Below are 21,972 nucleotides of genomic sequence, written 5' to 3'. Positions count from 1 at the left end.
AGATTACTCCAAATGCAGATTGCAGCCAGGAAATCAGAAGATGTTTAGTTCTTGGGAGGAGAGCAATGACCAGTCTCAATAAAATAATGAAGAGTAGAGAAATCACACTGGCACCAAAGATCTGCATAGTTAAAGCAATGTTATTCCCCATAGTAACCTATGGATGCGAGAGCTGGATCATAAGGAAGAAGATAGATGCTTTTGAACTGTGGTGTTGGAGGAAAATTCTGAGAGTGCCTTGGACCACAAAAAGATCCAGCCATTCCATACTCCAGGAAATAATGCCCAATTGCTCACTGGAGGGAAGGATATTAGAAGCAAAGATGAAGTACTTTGGCCACATAATGGGAAGACAGGATACCTTGGAGAAGATAATGATGCTGGGGAAAATGGAAGGAAAAAGGAAGAGGAGCCAACCAAGGGCAAGATTGATGGATGAAGTGATGGCTTGACCTTGAAGGAGCTGGGGATGGCAACGGCCGACAGGGAGCTCTGGTGTGGGCTGGTCCATGAGGTCATGAAGAGTTGGAAGCGAGTCAACAAATAAACAACAAATGTTATAAATGAATAAAATATTGGCTTTATCTATTCTAAATATTTTACGTTTTTTACAAATAGCACAGTGCATACTGTCAAACTCTCTTAGGTCAAATCCTTAATTTTACCACATTCTTTAAGAATATATTAAGCTTGTCATTTGGTTTCTTGAAAAATATATCTTAACCCAATCAAATATCTGGCCTAAACAAACCAAATTATTTGAATATAACCAATCACCCAAAATAAAACAGCAAGAACAAACAAATTCCTTATAGAACAGATACAACTGGCAAGAACAATAATAATGCACTATGTGATTATTTGCTATAACTTAAATCCTTTTAGTGACAACTACACTAAACTCACTGAATCAATGGCGAGTCAACATTTAGATTAAAATCCATTGATTCAGTGTATCTCCACTAGTTGAGATTTACAATTGCTTTTAGGCCAGTGGATTTTAAGCAAGTAGAGCTTTATATTAACAGAAAATCACTTTTACCTACACAAAGTTTCACCCAAGCTTTCCTACCTACTGAAGCTCTGATGTCCTAGCCAAAGAATATCCCCGTCACTAGGAACAGCTTTTTAAGACAAGTGACTGCAGTGGGTAGATTAAACTGATGAATTAATGAAGTAATATCACCTTACATGGGCAGAAGTGTTTTTTGCTAGTGCACGTCCACCATTGAATACACTACTATATGTTAGAGCAAATGCAAAGTGCAAAGAATGACAAAATGGCTATGAGCCTGTGATGGTAATATATCAAGTCAGGTGTCTAGATTTTGCTAATTAAATGTTGACAGTCTAGGATTTATAGTCTTTTTTCTTATGGTGCATGGAAAAAGTGTATCTGAAAAAACCCATTTAGGGCCCAATGGGTCAGATATACTAATAAAAGAGAAATAAATAGAAAAATAAGTAGAAGAGGTAAACCATGGACCAACAGCTTTCAAAGGTTTTCTTTGTGCTAAAGTGAAGCCCAGTTTCTGAAAGTCAACTATTATTTTGCTTATTAATGCACATCTAGATGTTTCTTAAGTGCAGGGGCATTACTTGAATCGCTTGAATTTGTTAGGTCAATTGCTAGCCACATTTACAGCTATAAGCAAAGTTTATTCAGAAATTATAAAGGTCAGAACAGTAATAGTCGGAATGGCTGACATGACATATAACTTCACCCTATTTTATAGTCCCCTTCAAGGCTTTTAATATTCACCACAGAAACAAAGTCTTGGTAGAGAGTTCCTTATTTATTCATCTTAAGGTTATAAAACGGTTACATTAAACATGTTATATATGGCTATGATTTTAATTTATGTGTTGAATGCTGTTGACAAAATCACAATTTTAATTACGCCACTAGAATTTATAACTGAAACTTTTTAAGAAGCAAATAATATATTCCAAAAAAACTGCTGTGAAATTAGCTTGAGTGAGCAATATAAAAACATACTTTACTTAGCATATGCCTGAAAGCAACATTATGTTGTCCCCTGAGAGATTAACAGCGTGAGCAAGTTATGCAGGTGATGCAAATCCAGTTAATCCTACATAAAGAATGTTAATTGCATTGGCAGTGGTACTCCCTCTCCCCATTCCATAGAAATATAACTAGGTATTGGTCATATTCAACACATTTTGAATGATACTTAGAAAACAAGATGGAAAACTTCAAATCATGTAGAATGGAAATAACACATACCATAGTTTAATATGCATACCTTCTGCATCTCTACTCTGCATTTTGAATGTATTTGTTGCACGTGTCTTGTTAAAATTCAATAGTCAGTGTTTTGCTTTCAAGAAAATGCATTACTTTCAATAGTCCCGATAAAAGTTGCAATGAACAAGAGACTATTTGTGCAATCTCATTTGGTATTATTGTGGATAAAAACACATGCTATTATTGGGCAATATCTGACACTATTGTTTTTTTGTTTGTTTGTGTACACTCAGCATTAGCTGTAATTATTTCATATTTGATGACCAACTATGAAACAACAAAACCAAACTAAGAAAATTGCGTTAAACAAGGGCCACTTAATTTGATCTATAGCTTATTTTAGTGAGGGCTGAGCAAAGAAATGAGGGAAACAACCTGATGCGGGTCTAGCTGAGATCAGGTATTAACCCATAATCACATCCTTAGCAGCCTCTTGGGAAAAAATCTTGAAGAAAATGGAAAAACTATTAAAAATACCGCTTCAAGTGAACATGAATTTGATGCTAATGGGAGTTTTAGATAACAATAAGGCTAAAGTAAAAGATCAAGAACTATTTAAAGCTATGATTTTAACAGGACAGGTAGTGATAGCATAGGACTGGAAAGATTTTAAAAATTGGATTATGGAAAACTGGAATAACTACCTTTACGATCAAGTACAATCTGGAATGGAATATCAAACTCAGGATGCTACACGTGAATGTAAAACAAGAGAAATCAAAGATAAATTGATAGTTTATATGGAATGTGTTAAAAGTAGTGAAGCCAATTTGAATATTACACAAAATTAAGAAAATTGTGCTCATTATATAAAAAAAAGTATGGAGAAGATTCCTATCTGCTCCAGAATTGACCAGCTAGATTCATACTGGAGTGAAAGTGGGATGGTATGTTGTCAGCTGGAAGCAAAGTGGGATCTTGAGGGGCAAACTGGCCTTAAATAACCTAGGCTCTACCACATACAATTTGTTGCACCTTTGTATATTGCAGCAGGTTGCTTTTAACCTGACCTCTATTCACAGAGGTTATCAAAAAGCCCCTCACACACAGTGCCTCTTGCTGTACAACCTTGGGAGCATAATAAAGAATTAATCCCTTCCCAATTAAGCACCTTTGTTGGATACATATATGATAAATAAAGTATTGTTTCCCTTTCATAGAAAAAGTACATTTGATTGAGAGGAATTGGATGCTACTATGTGAGATGTAGTATTCCATGGAATGGAAGTGGAAAGCAAAATTCTCTTGAATATAGAAGCACTATACTTGTTTTGGACTGAATGCTTGTTGTATACTTGCTATGGAATCTAACTGTTGTTTGATGTAAAATCTTCTTTTCAAGAACGACCCACATTTCTCAGGAGACCAATCAATCAAGTAATTTTGGAGGAGGAAGTTGTAGAATTCAGATGCCAAGTTCAAGGAGATCCCCAGCCAACGGTGCGTTGGAAGAAAGATGACAATGACTTGCCAAGAGGAAGGTAGGAAAAAAACTTTATTCTGACACTTATTGTGATTAATGTTACATTTACTATTTGCTACTATACATTTGATACTGTTAATCAGAAAACATGTTTTGTGTAAAGAAACTTTATTCCTGCTTGAACATTTATCATTATAGTACAGTCGAGTCCCACTTATCCAACATAAATGGGCTGGCAGAATGTTGGATAAGCGAAAATGCTGGATAGTAAGGAAGGATTAAGGAAAAACCTATTAAACTTCAAATTACATTATGATTTTACAAATTAAGCACCCAAACATCATGTTTTACAACAAATCGACAGAAAAAGCAGTTCAATACATGGTAACGTTATGTAGTAATTACTGTATTTACGAATTTAGCACCAAAACATCACAATGTATTGAAAATAATGACTACAAAAACATTGACTACTAAAAGGCAGACTGCGTTGGATAATACAGAACGTTGGATAATCGAAGGTTGGATAAGCGAGACTCTACTGTACATCATGTGCATGTTTTTGCCCTGAGGCTAACAAATGTGCACAGTTCCTGTACGTTTCATAGTTTTGTAAAAACATTGAATAGTTAGCTTGTAATGCTAGAAATAATATATATGTATGCTGCATTTTTTTCTTGAAGAAAGCAGTGGTAATTTTAGCAATTTCTTTTTGCTGCAAAGAAGTTTTTGAAATTGGTACACTTGTGATTTAATTACATACAGTTTGGCAATTGTACTACATGGTTGTTTTGCTCAGAAAACCTTTATTTGCAGCAAACAGCATATCAAATGTATATTAAGCCTGATGCCATTTCTCGATTCCATTTTGAGTGACTCAAGATTGCAATGTTTTGCCTATCACAGGTATAAGTATGTAATACACAGGCCTATCTCAGTTACCAAATCATCTGCTAACAAAGCTTCTTTTCACAAAAATCTTGCACCTGACTTAGTGTTGCATTTCAGAGGTATGTCTGCAGCAACCAATGGAGTAAACATATTTGGAGCTGGGAAAGAATAGGATTCTACTATAGCCAGGCTACCATGGCTGTGGGTGCTAGAGTAATGAGGCAGGGCAAATAGCAGTGGTCACCAGAATTTCTTATGGAACATGCAAAGGATGGTACAATAGATAGAAATGATTATTTCAATGATCAAAGCAAGTGCCTGTAAAAGTTATATTGGGACAAAAGCTTCCAAAATCCCCCAAGCCAGCAAAATCTATTATTATTATTATTTGAAACACAATAATATAAGTCCACAGCAGACAGCCTGCTGGCTGTTGTATTAGATCACACGTAGGACACTTCCCAAGCGTCTAGGACTGTGTGATGTATCGGCGAATAATGTGTGCAGATCCCAGTAAGATGGCCTTCTGCAGCTGGCAGGTGGTAATTTTGTCAGCTCCGATTGTGTTTAAGTGCAGGCCAAGGTCTTTAGGCACGGCACCCAGTGTGCCGCTCACCACTGGGACCACCTTGATTGGCTTGTGCCAGAGTCTTTGTAATTCGATCTTTAAATCCTCATATCGTGCCAGCTTTTCCAGTTGTTTCTCCTCAATCCTGCTGTCACCTGGGATTGCTACATCGATAATCCATACTTTGTTTTTTAACACTATCGTGAGGTCTGGAGTATTGTGCTATTATTATTATTATTATTATTATTATTATTATTATTACTATTATTACTATTATTGTATTATGATTAAGACACAAATTGGCCCACACCATTGAAAAACATTCCAATTTAAAATGTTTCCAGATCCGACATCTCAAGAAATAGGCACAGTTGGCACACAAATTTAAAGGTGCAAATGCATTCATGGCCATCACAGAAACCTGAGCCTCCAGGTTCAGTGCCAAATCCAGGAGTACACCCAAACTGCAGACCAGGAGCACTTCTGTCTTTACTGGATGAAGCTCCATTTGTTTGTCCATATCCAGTCAATTGGTGGTGACAGACACTGGTTTAAGACCAAGGCAGCTTCCTTGACTTTGGGTAGAAAGCAGTAGTAGATACACTCCAAAACTCAGGGTGACCTCTCCCAGTGGTTTCACATAATCTTAAACAGCATGGAGAACAGAACAGAACCCTGAGGGACTCCACAGGCCAATGGCCAGGGACTCAAACAGAACTCCCTCAGCACCACCTTCTGAGTTCGCCCTTTTAGGAAGGAACAGAACCACTGTAAAACAGTGTCTCCAAGTCCCATCTCAGCAAGGCAACCCAGGAGGATACCATGCTCCAGTAAAACCAACCAGGACCCACTCCCCCTGTCCAATTCTATGTGTAAGTCACTCACCAAGGCAACTTGTTGGGAGACACTTGCTCGGCCCGGCATCCGTTGTTCTGTGGGGTCCCGCAGGGCTCAATATTGTCCCCCATGTTGTTTAACATCTACATGAAGCAGTTGGGAGAGATCATCCAGAGTTTTGGAGTCTGGTGTCATCTGTACGCAGATGATGTCCAGCTCTATCACTCCTTCCCACCCGCTACTAAGGAGGCTGTTCAGGTCCTGAACCGGTGCTTGGCAGCTGTGACAGTATGGATGAGAGTAAACAAATTGAAATTGAATCCAGACAAGACAGGATTCCTCATAGTCAGTCACAAGGCCGAACACGGCATAGGGTTACAGCCTGTGTTGGATGAGGTTACACTCCCCCTGAAGACGCAGGTTTGCAGCTTGGGAGTGATCCTGGATTCATAGTTGAGCCTGGAACTCCAGGTTTCAGTGGTGGCCAAGGGAGCTTTTGCACAACTAAAACTTGTGTGCCAGCTGCACCTGTACCTTGAGAAGCCTTACTTGGCCACGGTGGTCCACGCTCTGGTTACATCCCATACAGATTACTGCAATGTCTTCTACATGGGGTTGCCCTTGAAGACTGTTCAGAAATTTCAATTGGTCCAAAGGGGGGCCGCCAGGTTGCTTACCAGAGCAGCGTACAGGGAGCATACAACTCCCCTGTTGCGTCAGCTCCACTGGCTGCCAGTCTGCTACCAAGCACAATTCAAAGTGCTGTCTTTAGCCTAAATGGTTCCGGCCCAGTCTACCCGTCTGAACGTATCTCTCCTATGAACCACCTCAGAGTTTAAGATCATCTGGGGAGGTCCTGCTCTCAATCCCACCTTCTTTGCAAGCACGACTGGTGGGGATGAGAGACAGGGCCTTCTCAGTGGTGGCCCCCGGCTGTGGAACTCCCTCCTTAACGATATTAGATCAGCCCCCTCCCTCCTAACCTTTAGGAAGAAAGTAAAAACTTGGCTTTGGGAGCAGGCCTTTGACAAATAGCACAGTGCAAAACAAATTACCTGGGAATCATGCAATGGATTTTGGAACAGCTTTAGACCTTGCCTTTGGATGATGTGTCTCATACTGGAATGTATTTTAATTACGTTTTATGTCACTTTTAATTTTTGTAATTCTATTTCATTTTTGTGTTTTATGCCTAAGGCACTGTATAAGTGCCATTTGTAAGCTGCCTTGAGTCCCCCTTGGGGTAGAGAAAGGCAGGATATAAATATGGTTAACAAATAAATAAATAAGCTATTTGTGTTCAATAACCAGGCATGAAACCAGATTGAAATGTACCTGGATAACCTGTTTCATCCAGAAATCCCTGAAGTTGGGAGGTGACCATGCTTTCCAATATCTTGTCCAGAAGTGGTTGGTCAGCAGTGGGGATTCTGAATAGAGTGGTTCAAAAGCTTGTCTCAACAGCTATCCCACCCTATAAACCATCAAAATAGAAATCACAACAATGATGGAGTTTATCTATGCCCTTTAGGGGAAAATAAAAACTTCAGGTTCTCAGTTAGAAAGTTCAGATTTTTTTTTTCATTGTGGAAGGTTTATCTCACCTGTTTGTTTCATTCCATACGTGTTTGTTTCATTTATTTTTGAATAAAAATGTTCTGAAACATTTTAATGTGTTTATTTATATCCCGCTTTTTCTTTCGATAAGGAAACTCAAAGCAGCTAACATTGAAAGCATTACAATGAAATTTAAAATATACAAATATACAAATATTAAAATAGTACTAATCATCATTAGTATTAAAGCAATTCAAATTAAATCCCTGTTGTTTCTTTCTCTGGTACCAAATTTTCCATTAAAGAAGTAATGCCTAGGAATACATATAATTTGTTAACTGAAGTATGCCTGCATATATTATTTCACCAAAATTCTGCCTCATTCCAAAAATAACAGTACTGTATTCATATTATAGTTTAAATGATACCATTGTTAAAGTATAGACTACAACATTCCAAATTGGTTTGGCTATGTTTCTGAAAGTGTTTGCAAAATGCAAGCTTAACAATAGCAAGAGTGCATCTCTTCAAGTGGCTTATTAATGTCACTAGTTTTCTCCTTGATGTGTGCTTGATGCAAACAGGACTGACACTTTTATACTGAAGGGCAGGGAGATCCCCAAATGATAGAGAGCATCAGTAATGACTGCTAACTAAATGCGGCTCAAATCAACTCTTGAATCTTCTGCTTTATTTAGGCTTAGATGTGGAATCACGATTGCACTCTGAGACTCTGTGGTGTGGGGGATGACATTTCCTTGGCTTAACATTTAATAAAATTTGATTAGGGTTTGTACAGCATTTCATGTTTTCAAATTTCTCGCAAAGCCTCCGAGACCAGCTGCATAGCCTGTAATTATGTAGCAAGTGATACAGGATTTTTTCCCAAGGAAGTGGAAAGATTTTCAATTACAAGTTAAAATTTATGATACGCTGTAATAACTGTTTAAACCTTTTACAAGGGAGAAGAGAGCAGGGCCATCTCTTGTGAGACTGAAGCTACTGCACTGAAAGGAGTCCATTTCTTTTTTAAATCTAAGTATCTGTCACTTGACTCCTCTTTTTTTGGTATTTCTACTCTGAGCAGTACTTTGATTTCTGTAAATGTATCTTATATAAAATTATAATGAGTGCTTCTGAGTTGCTGCACATAGTAACATTTTTAATTAGATGAGTATTTGGCTAAAACAGTTTGAAGAATCTATATCCAACTCCCAAGTTTTAGCAGCAAGGTTTGCAGCTCTTCTGACAGTGAAATTTCATGGTAAATCATTACAGCAGCAAAGCTACAAAAATTAAATGGGGTACTGAAGTGGGAAAGTTCCTTCCTTAATTTGGTAGGACAATCTATCATCAGTACTTAAATAACAATGAATTGAAGCCTGGACTGGGGAAGTGAAGAGAAAATACATGTGTTGTGGTTTTCTGCTGTCAACTTTCTTGTTTAACTTACTTGTGAAAAAATATGACAGGCTCCAGGCACTTGGTGGCCTCATCCAGTGGCAGAGAGCAGTAGAGCGAGTCCCCATCTCTCTATGATTAATGTCCATCTGACTAGAGAGTGTTGTAGCCCTGGAAAATGAAATGGGAGGAAAAGGTTGATCCACTCTGTTGCAATAAATGGAAAGTGTGCAGCACAACCTCCTTGTATTTGCTGATAAGTGATGATCTCACTCAGTTCTTCTGCCTGCTACCAGAAAGCTCTGATCTCTCATGGATCTGTATTCAGTGTGTTAAAGACAACACACTCCATGCCATGAGCCAAGGTCGAGAAATGAAAACATCTTGGGCCCTGCATGGGAAGGTGCCTGATAACATGAACTCATTCAGACTTGAAGATCAGGAGATTGGGCGAAGGAAATGTTGGGTGTTGAGAGAGTAGTGTTTAAGGGATTAAAACTGAGAACTTGTCCATGCTTTCTTCATTTGTATTTTTGCTGTATAGTAGTAACCTAGCATTAAAGAAATTTCCAAGATTTCCATGTGAGTGAATGTAACTGCTACTAAGGTTCTTCAATCATTGCATACAGTTATGAATCCATTCCTGCTTTTCCTGACCTCAGTTGTTGAGAGTCAACAAATCAGCAGTTATGTCAGAGAAGAGAGACCACAGCAAAGGTGAGGGCAAACCACTTATCCCTTGAGGGATCAAAAGTCCGTCAGGGATCAAAGAACAGAGAGAAATAAGCCTGGGATTCAGTTGTAGAAGGCAAATGGACTGAGCCTACATGGTCCATCCCAGAGAGCCAAAAGTGCAGCACCAGGTTGTGGGAGGAAGAAAGAAGAGGGAGGAGCACTTGTGGAGGCCCAAAGAAACTGCTCAACAATTTGGTAACTTGGAATTTAAGGTAGAATCTATGGAGACTGTTCCAGCCCAGCCGCCTACTTGATCCCCTTTTCCCCTAAGCACCAGACAGATGAACAAGAATAGTAAAATTATTAAGAATAGAGTATCCAATATAAAAACAGTTTCAAAATGCATCCATCAGCCAGATTTCCAGAAGTTTAACAAAAAGCAATGACCAACTCTGAATTCCAAAAATTACTTAAGGCAAAAGCACAAAACTGCAATCAAATGGTTGTTGCACTTAAACTAGAATTATAAACAAAAGCTTGAAAGCATGAACATGACCATAATCCAAAGGCTTGAAATTTAAACTTGACTATAATCCCAAAGGCTTGATACTTGAACTTGACTATAATCCCGAAGTCTTGAAACCTGAATTAAGATTTGTAATCCAAACAGGAGACGTGGAATTTAAACAGGAAAACAAGACACAGACCCATGAACAGAACTTTTTACTTGGAGCTCCCAAGACAGGCAACTTGACACATAAAAATCTAATGTTGATCTTTTCACTGAACATTAATTCCAATTCCTTAAGAATACTCCCCTTGTCCATGACATCAATCTTTCTCACACCTGGGTTCCCTCTGTGTATTTTTCAGTCTTTGGTTACACCGGATTTGTCTCTGTTTCATACTATCCCTTCTGATCTGTAAACAATGGTATATCTGTAACCATCCTGTCTCCTCCACCTTCCTTTCAGGGTCATTCCCTAGCAGATTCTCATGAGAATCACTGCCTGTTTCCCCAAAAACAGATCTACCCAAAACATTCCCATCATCTGGGGGGGGGGGGGGGACTTTAGCTTTCTCCCACAGAAACACCAGGCTCAACCGGAATATCCCTGTCTTCATCATCATAGGCTTCACGGGCCTCAACAGAGACAGTGCTCCAAAGTAACATTGGAGGTAAAGCATCAATGATTGGAAGGACCATCAGGGCTTGAGTCCTGCTTCAAAGAAGTGTCCCTAGAACTGGGTAAACCAGCAGGCCCATTTACTCAGCTGTTGTGCTGGCTAACGCCAGATATCAGGTGTCCCAAGACCCACAGTCATAGAATCATAGAGTTGGAAGAGGCCTCATGGGAGATCCAGTACAAAGACCATTAAAAACATGGTCTTTGGGCACTTGGAAAAACTAAAAAGTTATTGCCTAACACAGCTGCCTACCCAAAGGGATTTAAAATTACAAGCAGCTTTAACATCAGAAAAAAAAGAGGTCTTAAGATGCTTCCTGTGTGAAACTACAGCCCCACCTATACTACCATATAATTCAGTTTAAAACTGCATTATAAGGCAGTGTAGATGGGGCCTAAGAAAGAAATGAAAGTTGTATATAAGGGTTCTTGTGTGTTTTCCGGGCTGTATGCCCATGTTCCAGAACATGGCCATACTGCCCAGAAAACACACAACAACCCTGTGATTCCAGCCATGAAAGCCTTCAACAACAAGTTGTGTATTGTTTATGAAACCTATAATATTGTAAACTGTAGAGATCTTTTGTTTCTTTGCATGGTCACGTGAATTAGCAATGTTTCTGTTTTTCTGTTTTTTTGCCCCCTTCCCCCACAAAGATTAAATAATATAGTTTACAGGGGAAAAGAGTGTGTGTTGGCTTCTTGTACATTTACCCCTCTCTTCTTCCTTTTTATGTTGCAATATATTAACACGCCCACTTCTTTCAAAACCAGGCTGTGTCCTCACTTCAAAGTTAGCAAGGTTTTAAAGTTAGTGATATACATGGAACTAAAAGGCCTTTCAAACCAAGACTAACCTGCGTTGATGTTTTGTACTTTTATTGATGACTTTGTGTCATTTTCATGGGGCGATAGCATGGAAAGTGTGAATTCTACTCAACTTTTAACAATTTCTCTAATCACATATTTTCAAATACATTGAGATAATGGCTATGGGAACAAATACAAATGAGTATTATCACTTCATTCCTTATTTATTATGGACTAAGTATCCACCTTAAATGCCCATGTGTCTTTCAAAGAGTAGATAAGAAAATGCTTACTTACAAAAGAACATTTATATTATGCAGATGAAAAGCTTGGGTATGGAACTAGATTTTTCACAACACAGGACCATGGGGAAATGTCCTTCTGATAAAAGATGAGTTAATAATGTTATGATATTATATGGTTTAGTCAAGTTAATCACAGCACAGATTGTAACTAAATGCAACCCTGTGTGTATTGCAAATTAATTAGAAGCAAGTCTTCTCTTTGTGGCATGTGGGATATAATCTTTGGTTATATCAGCATATTTTCCATTTTAATTAATAACAATTAACTATCTTAAATTAAGGAACAGGAGGAGAAAAGTGGTTTCTGATTTGAAGTACAGCATTTTCAATATCATCTCTTGCTAAATCTGTTGTATTTTCTGGTTTCCTGTGCTACCCATCAATGAGAGATTAATTTCATTTATGAGAAACAGAAGGAAGACAACAGGATGTTCTCAACAGCTTGTCAATGGATAGAGGGGAGTCGTGTCTTATTTGTAAGCTTATGTACATCTGGAGAGGTTAAAGGCAGTCTCTAGATTATTTAGTTATCTGGTTCTTAATAGAGTACTTTACTGCCACATGTTGTGCTATTAGAATTTATCTGGGCTGGTAAATATGATGTAGGGAAATGGAATGACTGAAATCCTTACCTTGCCAGAAGTACCCTCCAGTGAATTAATTCTGACATGCCTAAGCATGACAGAGCTAGGGAAAAATATTTCCCTGTGGCTTTTGTTTCCTCTTTCTTCAACAAAAAATAAAGATTGGAAGGCATTCAACTTGATTACATTTGAAAAGCTATCATCCATTGTGACTTCGCAAAAACCAAAATAAATGATATGCTAGTCAATAAGAATGGTTAAATTTATTTGTATCATTTATGCTTGTGGTTGAACTAATAACTGCTTGTTTATAAGTCAAACAATTGCCAATGTTTCCTTTTTTCCTGTTTAATAAAATAGAGGTTTTTATCAAATTAGTTTTAAAAAGCAAAAGATTTATATGATTTTAAGAGAAACCAAACCTGCCACATTAGTTTTTTTAATGGAATGATGATGGGAGAGTAATGACCTTCAGCCAGTGCTTTCATGCAAATTCACTTACCTTGTGACTGAAACTCAACCCATTTACCTCGGAAAATAATTTGTTCATTGTACCCTTTATTGCTAGAACTATGTTTTTTGTTTTTTTGTTTTTGCATGTGTGGATGAGCCATGCTACTTGTTGCTTGCTTTAATGTTCATGCAATTGGGGAGGAGGTGCTATGGAGACATGTTGTGCTAGTATTCCATAGGACCTTAATCAGTGCTTTTCAGTGGAAGATGAAACAGACCATCATGGCTAGTGCTGTTGCTTGGTTTGGCATGAACTGACTGTGAGGTAGCGCTCAGGTTATCAAAGTTCTGTGTTTGCACTTCAGTGAAATAAACTCATATAGTTTTAGTTGGAATGTAACTAATCATACTGTATAAAATAATTATAGAGGAAGAGGAGAACGTAATATGTAATAGTACTCCCCAGCCACAAAAGAGCCACTAAAAATAGAATTATGTGAACTAAACAAATTGGGCACCACCTTTCCTTCAAACAAACAAAAGCTGGGAAATGGGTGGAACTCTGCCTTGACATTGCAGATATGGAGATATCCTGCCATAATATTGATTGTTGCTCCCTCCCCTTTTTAAATAAAATGGTCTATAGTAGTCCAGAGTAGTGTCATTAATAAGTTACACTTCCCATTTTTCATTAGTTAGAAGCCTTTGTCCACATCCAAGTAGAGATTTATGAGGTGATGGAGTGACAAATGCCATAGATGCACACTCCTGGCTTATGTTTTAACAATGGTAAAGGCTCTGTTTTAACAGAGGTAAAGGTTAAATCTAGTCGGATGCGATTTGGGGGGGGGGGGTGCTCATCTCAATTTCTAACCCAAAGAGCCGGCATTGTCTGTAAACGTCTCCTAGGTCATGTGGCTGGCATGACTGAATGGAGCGCCATTACCTTCCCGCTGAAGTGATACCTATTGATCTACCTACATTTGCATGTTTTCAAACTGCTACCGTGTTTCCCCGAAAATAAGACCTCCCCAAAGAATAAGACCTAGCAGGGTTTTGGGGGGATTGCAACTAAGGCTGCAGCAGAGTTCCATTGGGAAGCATGGCTGCAGGGCAGAAGCAGCACTCATTCATACACCGGAGGGAGGGAGGGAGGGAGGGAGGGAAAGTGCTTGCTTTCTGTGCCTCCCTCCCTCCCTGCCTTGCCTTTCCTTGCCTGTCCCCCAGCCGAGGCTTGAAGAACCTTCCGTGGCTGCTGCCGTTTCTTCCTTCCTTCCGTCTCCCTCCTGGCCATGCTGCCTTGCTTCCCAGAGGCTTCTGATTGGCTCCTGGAGCCCGGGCAAGGGAGGGAAGGAAGGAAGAGGGCTTTCCACTCCTCCCCAAGGCTTCGCTCCTTAAAGGTACAGGACGCATTGGGATTCTATTATTCTATTGCCATATTATTATCATCATATTCTGTTACTATTATTATATCCCATTATTATATTATCCTATTAATATATTTTAAATAATTATATTATATTTTTCTATTATTACTATTATATCATTATATTATTATTCTATTATTATTCTATTATATTTTCATATTATTATATTATTATTCTGTTATTATTCAATTCCATTTTATATTACCCTATTAATATATTTATATCATTATATTCTATACTATTATTCTATTATATTATCATATTATTATTTTATTATTATTAGCATATTCTGTTATTATTATTATATTCCATTTTATATTATCCTATTAATATATTTTATATCATTCTATTCCATTCTATTATTCTATTATATTATCCTATTATTATTATATTATTATGCTATTCTGTTATTATATCCCATTATTATATTATCCTATTAATACCATATTATTATCATTTTCTGTTATTATTATATCCTATATTGTATTATCTCATTAATATATTGTATATCATTATATTATTATTATATTATCATATTATTATTATAGTATATTATATTATTCATCATTCATGACTACATTGAAACTAGAATAGAGAGAAATCAGCGTGGAAACCTTGTGAAACCTAAATTGCAAGAGGTACCATAGATTGTTGTACATGTAAATAATGGTAGTAACAAGAAATTCTTTATAGGATTCATAGTTTGTCTGTTATGCTGGTTTGTGATGACAACTACTTTACAGTATATAATAAATGTTCATTTTGTTGTTCAACAATAAATGTGAGCTCTTCATGGAAAAATAAGACATCCCCTGAAAATAAGACCTAGTGCATCTTTGGGAGCAAAAATTAATATAAGACCCTGTCTTATTTTCGGGGAAACAGGGTAGGTTGACAGAAGCTGGGGCTAACAACGGTACCTCGCCCCATCCTGTGGATTTGAACTGCCGACCTTCCGGTCAGCAAGTTCTGCAGCTTACTAATTTAACCCGTTACACCACCGCAGCTTTCTTTAACAACAGAAAGCTTTAAAATTACAAAATAGAGGGCTTTACCACATTAGGATTTTGAAATGGAATAAGTCATAAACACTTGATGTTTCCTAATAGAGCTGATGACTAAATAACAAACACTGTTGCTATGAATAGAAATATAGTTCTAAGAAAGAATTTGCATAACTAGTGGATAATGTGAGAGATGTGTCAAGTGACCTTATCATAAGGGGCTTCTTTTGGCAGCATATACTGTTGGAGCCTTAGATGATCAACAGAGCCCATCAGCTCCCATCTAACGATGCAGAGGAACTTCTAGCAGGGCTCCGTGGGTCATCTAGAGCGGAGCCAGCATATGCCACCATGGTGAGAACATGGGAAGCAATGAGGGGAAGTCATGTGGTTGACACTTCCCCCTGTGGAATCAGTTTCCTGTCGAGTCGGGTGATGTGGGGCGTGGGATGACGGGTTTCCCATGCGCCCCGACATTGGTCGCCTGATTTGCCACAACATATGGCGATTCCAGCAGCTATTGTCCAAATGGATAGAAAGAAGAAGCAACTATGAATAGGCCAGTCAAGTCAATGTCATGCCCAAGTAAAGCAAGACATTCCTGGAGAATAAAGGGAGGTATAGGGGCAAGGTTTCATCCAGTCCTGAAGTTATTACACGAAGCTAATAGTCTCTGGATAACCAAAGCCAAAATGTTTAAGACAAGTTGTCATTTCAAAGGTCAATAATCCCAAGCAACACACAGGCACTGCAAGCACTTCCAGTCAAGGAGATTAAATGATTGCAAGCAGCAAGGACTCCCAGTAACTTCTGGAGGATTTATATATGGCCATCTGTCAGGGGTGCTTTGAATGCGATTTCCTGCTTCTTAGCGGGGGGTTGGACTAGATGGCCCATGAGGTCTCTTCCAACTCTACTATTCTATGATTCTATAATTCTCTGATCACCAGGTGCTTGTTTAATCAGTGTTTGTCAGTTTTATATATATCAACTCTGCTCAAACTGCCTCATCTCTCTTTTCTGCACCTCAAGAAAAGGGTGATTCTTCAGTATATATCAAATCTTGCTGAGGAGCAAGCCCCTTAGCAGCTTTGACCATCAGCTACTCGGATTCAGGGAGTGACCACCTGGAGCCAAAAATATCTTGCTAGCAAACCCCTTTGTCCCAGTTTCCTTGGATTCAAGAGTGTGTGTTGTACCTTTCTGCTATTCTTCCATGACTTTTCCAGGTTGAAAGGAAAATGGGAAGAGTGCAGTACTGTTTCCAGAATGAGCAACAAGTCCAATTCTCAACCACCAAAGGGAACAAAGCGTGAAAGACATGGTGTGTCTTCTTATGTACAAAGATTTTTGTTAAATACTGAGATGCCTGGAAACATGGATGTTCCTGTACTGGAATCTTACTGGAATTGGGGGGCGGGGGGCTACACATTGTCTTAAATATGCTTCGGATATAATGCAAAGACCCACTTTCTCCCATTCTGCTAAAAGGATAAAAATAGTACAGTGTTCCCTCACTTTTTGCGGGGGTTACGTTCCAGGACCATTCGCAAAAAGTGAAAATCCATGAAGTAGGGATGCTATATTTGTGTTGTTTACAATCTCACTGGCAAGTAGCTTCTCTGTCTGCTGCTGCCTTGTGAGGTGAAAACAAAGCTGCTTCAGCCTCCTTTTTTCTCCCTTTGGCTTCTCCTTCCTTCCTTAGGCTTCTCCTTAGGAAGGAAGTAGAAAAAAGGATTTATAGTATTATTTTATGACATACTATTATTTTAGTATTTATTAAAAACCACGAAACAGCGAATCTGCGAAAAGCAAAAGTAGCGAGGGAACACTGTACTGTAGTTTCCATTGGAATTACTGATGTGTCATCTTATTTAGCTATGCCAATGAAGATAACAAAATACCTCCAGCCATTATGAAACAAATTACAGTCAGTTTACCTCAGTTAACAATCCTCTGACAGTGAAGCACCCACCTAAGTATGAACCAGTGTTGACCCTACTTACCTTTCAATATCAAATTGGATTTTGTGCCATTAGGGAACCACTTCCCACTCCAAACTTCATTCTCTCTATTATATCATAGGACTGGAAAAACATGGTATCCAAAAGCTAAGGAAACAAGTAGAAAGATTAGTCAAGATCTCTGAAGTTGTGAAAAGCAAACACTTCCAAATGTTTTTTTTTCCCGAGCAAGACTAATAATACAGCGATTTGGTGACCTTATTTGGCATGTAAATGGGGTGATAATAAGATTGTCAGATTTTTGCTCATTTGTCACAGAAGAGTGGAAGAACATTTTTAAAAAGCAAGCAGAAGCTGTTTTTTCCCCTTTTTTGATTTGTTTGCTTGTGTTGGATCTCGGTTTTTCAAATTAGTTTTGTAGTTTTGGGTCCTTTGGGTGTAAACAATGAAAAAGGAGGACATATACAAACACAAAAGTGGTGTTAACATTAGGCATATATAAGTAGCTTCAACTGCTTAAATATCAGAATTCTATCTATATATATAAATGAGTAATGGTGTCCTCCCCTCCCACTAAACAACAAAAGTACAAGCCCCAGAACCTAGAAATTTGGCAGCACAATCCACCATCCTTGCCCCTACGTTCCAACAACAAAAAGAAAAGAAAAATAAAGTCCTAATTAGACGGAGAGGAATAATAGTTTTTAGCCAATTGCTGCCAGTTAGAAGGCTAAGCTCCACCCACTTGGTCTCCTAGCAACCTACTCAGCCCAGGGGACAGGCAGAATTAGGCCTCACTTAGGCCTCTTCCACACTGCCTATAAAATACAGATTATCTTATTTGAACTGGATTATATGACAGTGTAGATTCAAGGCCCTTCCACACAGCTATATAACCCATTTAGAATCTTATATTATCTGCTTTGAACTGGATTATCTTGAGTCCACACTGCCATATAATCCACTTCAGTGTGCATTTTGTTCAGGTGTGTAGAAGGAGCCTCGTATAATCCAGTTCTAAGCAGATAATATAAGATTATCAATATACAGTAGAGTCTCACTTATACAACATAAAAACCCCGGCAAAACATTGGATAACTGAATATGTTGGATAATAAGAAGGGATTCAGGAAAAGCCTATTAAACATCACATTCCCTCACGACCCTATCTGCTGCCAAACTGCCATACATGTCTATGCCAGGCATCCTCAGAGGTTATGAGATCTGTTTGAAAACAGACAAGTGAGATGTTTTTTTCTATCTCACCAATGATATCCAGGATGGAACAACTCTTATCTGTCTGAGGCGACTGTGAATGTTCCACTTGGCCACCTTGATTACCATTGAATGCCCTTGCACCTTCAAGGTCTGCCTACTTCCTGCTTCGGAGAGGAATCCTTTGTTGGGAGATGTTATCTGGCCCTCAGTACATCATGTCTGGAATTCCCTGATTGCTCAGTGCTGTTCTTTAGTTAACTGTCCTGATTTCACAGATTTTTTAAATACTGGGAGCCATGTTTTGTTCATTCCAGGCAGGCAGGAACCATCCAGGCTTTGAAGCTACAAGGCTATTCAGTGCCAATTCCAACATTCACACTTGCCTAAAGCAGACAACAGTTCTTTCTTCCACCCTGGTCATTCCACAGATATATAAACCCCACTTCCTTTTGTTACAACACATTTCACAACCTCTGAGGATGCCTGCCATACACGCAGGCAAAACATCAGGAGAGAATACATTTGGAACATGAACAGGCAGACCACAGAATTCAGAGCAACCCAATACAAAGAGAAACAAAAATAATAAAATAAATACAAAAAACAAATAAAAAACAAAATAAAATAATACAATTAAAAACATAAATAAAAATAATATAATCAAATAATAATATATAATATACAAATAATAAAATAAAATAATAAAACACAAATAATAAAAGAATAAAAAATAAAATAAATACAAATAATACAATAAAAATAATAAAAAACACTAAAAATAATTAAAAACACTACAAAAATCATACAATAAAATACTATAATAACAGAAAGTAACTAAAAATAATACAAGAAAATAATACAATATAATAAATAAAAAGATAAGTTACAATAAAATTAATTAAAAAATACAAATAACGTCAAATAAAAATTCCACAACAATTTTTAAGCAATACCACCACCATTTTGCCACAGCTACGTGTGGCTGGACACAGCTAGTTGCTTATAAAATGTTTACTCAGCTAATAACTGGTAACCTGAAACTTCACATCAGTGATGTGTTTGAACTGACATGTATCAGGTTAAAAAAACTGTTATCTTCCTAGCATACATTAAAAAAATTCCTCTTGCACTTATACTTATTGAATGTAGAAATATATATTAATAAAAAAAACACCAAATAATTTTGGATTTTGAAAATGTGTTGTTCATAAGAGTGTAATGTTAGAATTCCATCAGCCCAGAAACCACACAATACTCCAATTCCTACTATACTTACATGTAGTAGGTTAACTAGTCTTATATTAATTATTTTACTTATTGATTACTGTCATTTGGCACAATTACATTTTCTAGTTTTTCCTTCAAGAAAAATGCAAAGCTCCTTTACCCTCACTTTGTCACAGCTGTTTACCAATCAATCTCAGTTCATGGTACAGTGATGATGGCACATGTTGTCTGGGGGCCAAATCTGATTGGGTTGCATTTTTCAGCAGTGCTTCATATCATGAAAAAAGTGCCTCTGTGGCAGGACTGTCAGCACATTATTATACAAGTGTCATTAATCAGACCAACAAAGACTGCATTCATATAAGCAAGAGACTGCCAGATTTCAAAATCAAAATCACCTCATTTCTATAAGAATTTCTTACTGAGTAATGTTTTTTCATCTGTTCCCCTGTATATTTTCCTCTCTCCTTAATGAAAGACAGATATAACTGCAGGACTTACTTCAGAGGAAAGAAAAAAGCCCTAAGTTTGGCATTCAATAGTTTTTTCTTATATCTTGAGACCAATGTTGTAGATTTGGCTGTAAGCTTTGAACTAGTTAAGAGTTGTAGTTTTTTTAGTAAAAATAATAAAACTAACAGCCTAGCTGTGTGTGTGACTGTAAGTGAAATGATCTTGGGAACCATTAAGTTGCTTGATGTTAAAAAGGTTAAGCTATTTAAATATTCAGGGAAGTGTGCGAATGATGTTATTTAGTAGTTGCTTAGTCTTGTAAAACTCTTCACTAAAGGAAGTTAAACCACATGCTTCAAACCTGATATATGAAGTGCTAGCTTAGACAATACTTCTTTGAAAAATGATGGGAACAGGCTTACAAAGTTGGAAAACCCTTCATTCAGATAAACACTGGCTCTCCAAGTTAATTGAGGCCTTTCTACACAGGCACTAAAATCCAGCTTGAAGCTGGTTCAAGGTTGAGTGTCTACAAAATGTACACCCCCAGTGTGACCTAAAAATCAAGCTTGAAACAGCATGTTAAAATACTTACTGGAAATTCTGGATCAAGTCAAAGAATCTGCTGAAGCTGATCTGTGTATAAGCAATGTACAACAAGAAGTTGAATGCCAAATGCGGAACATATAGGCAAGGCTAATGCGGCAGTAGTCTGAGAATGAACCTGGATACACAGCTCAGCATGAAGGTAAACAAACACCTCCCCGCATAGAAATAAAACCACAGCATTCCCATGAAAACACTCAATTGTCATCTCTTGCTTTTCCATGCTACAGTTAAGTGCTCAGAAGCTGTTTTTGCCATCATTTCTCACTGGAGGAAGTAGGGAAAATAACCCTTGGAACAGATTGACCCACACACAACAGATCTTTATGGCCACCATCCCAGCTTCCAGCCAGTTTGTGAGATGCCTGTTAAGGCACTCTAAAGTGAACTGGATCACTTTAATCCACATTTTGATCCAGATTATATTACTGTGTTTGGAGCAACCTAAGGGGGCTTCCACGCTGCTCCTAATGCGGAACAAATAGACATTTGTGCCACATTTTGACACCATGTAAAGAGGAGGGAACTCCACCTCATAGGGTGTGGGGTGGCCATACATCCTACCCTTCAGATCTGGTCTTGACATGGCTGATTATAAGGGAATGCAACTTTTTTCTTCCTACCCCTTTCCCCTAGTTTCACCCCAAAACAAAGGATTACTGGTGCAGGAGGCTTCCCTGTAGCTCCACCGTGATCAGTGATGATGTTATTGAGCTTTGGGGAAGGAAGGGGGACTCTAGGAATCTTTTCCCTATCTCTACATCATATTTACCTTATCTGGTTTCTGTCAGTGATGTGATTGGCTGGTATCAACCATCCTTGCCCAACTCCTTCCTTTCACTCAGCTTAAATTTAATGTTAGTATTAAGAATCCCTAAAATTGCTGAAGGATAACCCAATATCTTCAGCTATTTCAACCTGATTTTTTTTCAGTTCAGGTCAGCATTTACATGTGCCATCCAAATAATGCATTATGAAACTTTCTGCACTCACTTTACTGGACTTTGAAATTCTAGAATATTCAGCAAGCTAACAAATGATCCATGAACTATATAGAACCAAGAGGAATGCCCTTCTAGCATTAGCTCATTCTGTGTGATTCCTTAATTCAGA

At 38.0% G+C, this 21,972-nt stretch overlaps 1 protein-coding gene and 1 long non-coding RNA gene across 16 annotated transcripts in view; one reads left to right on the top strand and one right to left on the bottom strand.

Moving 5' to 3' along the window:
* The window catches only part of robo2 (roundabout guidance receptor 2), a 1,412,536-nt gene that overhangs the window by 1,224,191 nt on the left and 166,373 nt on the right, over positions 1-21,972 (top strand). For all 14 annotated transcript variants that reach the window (XM_062977135.1, XM_062977143.1, XM_062977146.1 and 11 more), the window contains one exon: positions 3,612-3,750. In XM_062977135.1, the coding sequence (XP_062833205.1) occupies positions 3,612-3,750 (139 nt within the window). The remainder of the gene's footprint in view (positions 1-3,611; positions 3,751-21,972) is intronic.
* Positions 3,747-21,972, bottom strand: part of LOC107983173 (uncharacterized) — a 40,501-nt gene continuing 22,275 nt past the window's right edge. The window contains exons 2-5 of one of the 2 annotated variants that reach the window (XR_010004944.1): positions 17,398-17,502; positions 8,999-9,117; positions 7,324-7,462; positions 3,747-5,315 (exon numbers count right to left, since the gene is read on the bottom strand). This is a non-coding gene — a long non-coding RNA (uncharacterized LOC107983173). Of the gene's footprint in view, positions 7,463-8,998; positions 9,118-17,397; positions 17,503-21,972 lie in introns of both variants that reach the window. The other variant, XR_001730608.2, reaches the window with a different exon arrangement.

This window comes from Anolis carolinensis, chromosome 3, assembly GCF_035594765.1.
Source record: "Anolis carolinensis isolate JA03-04 chromosome 3, rAnoCar3.1.pri, whole genome shotgun sequence".
Lineage (NCBI taxonomy): Eukaryota > Metazoa > Chordata > Lepidosauria > Squamata > Dactyloidae > Anolis > Anolis carolinensis.
The sequence above is the reverse complement of the archived record's forward strand: the minus strand, read 5'-3'. Positions and strand labels throughout refer to the sequence as shown.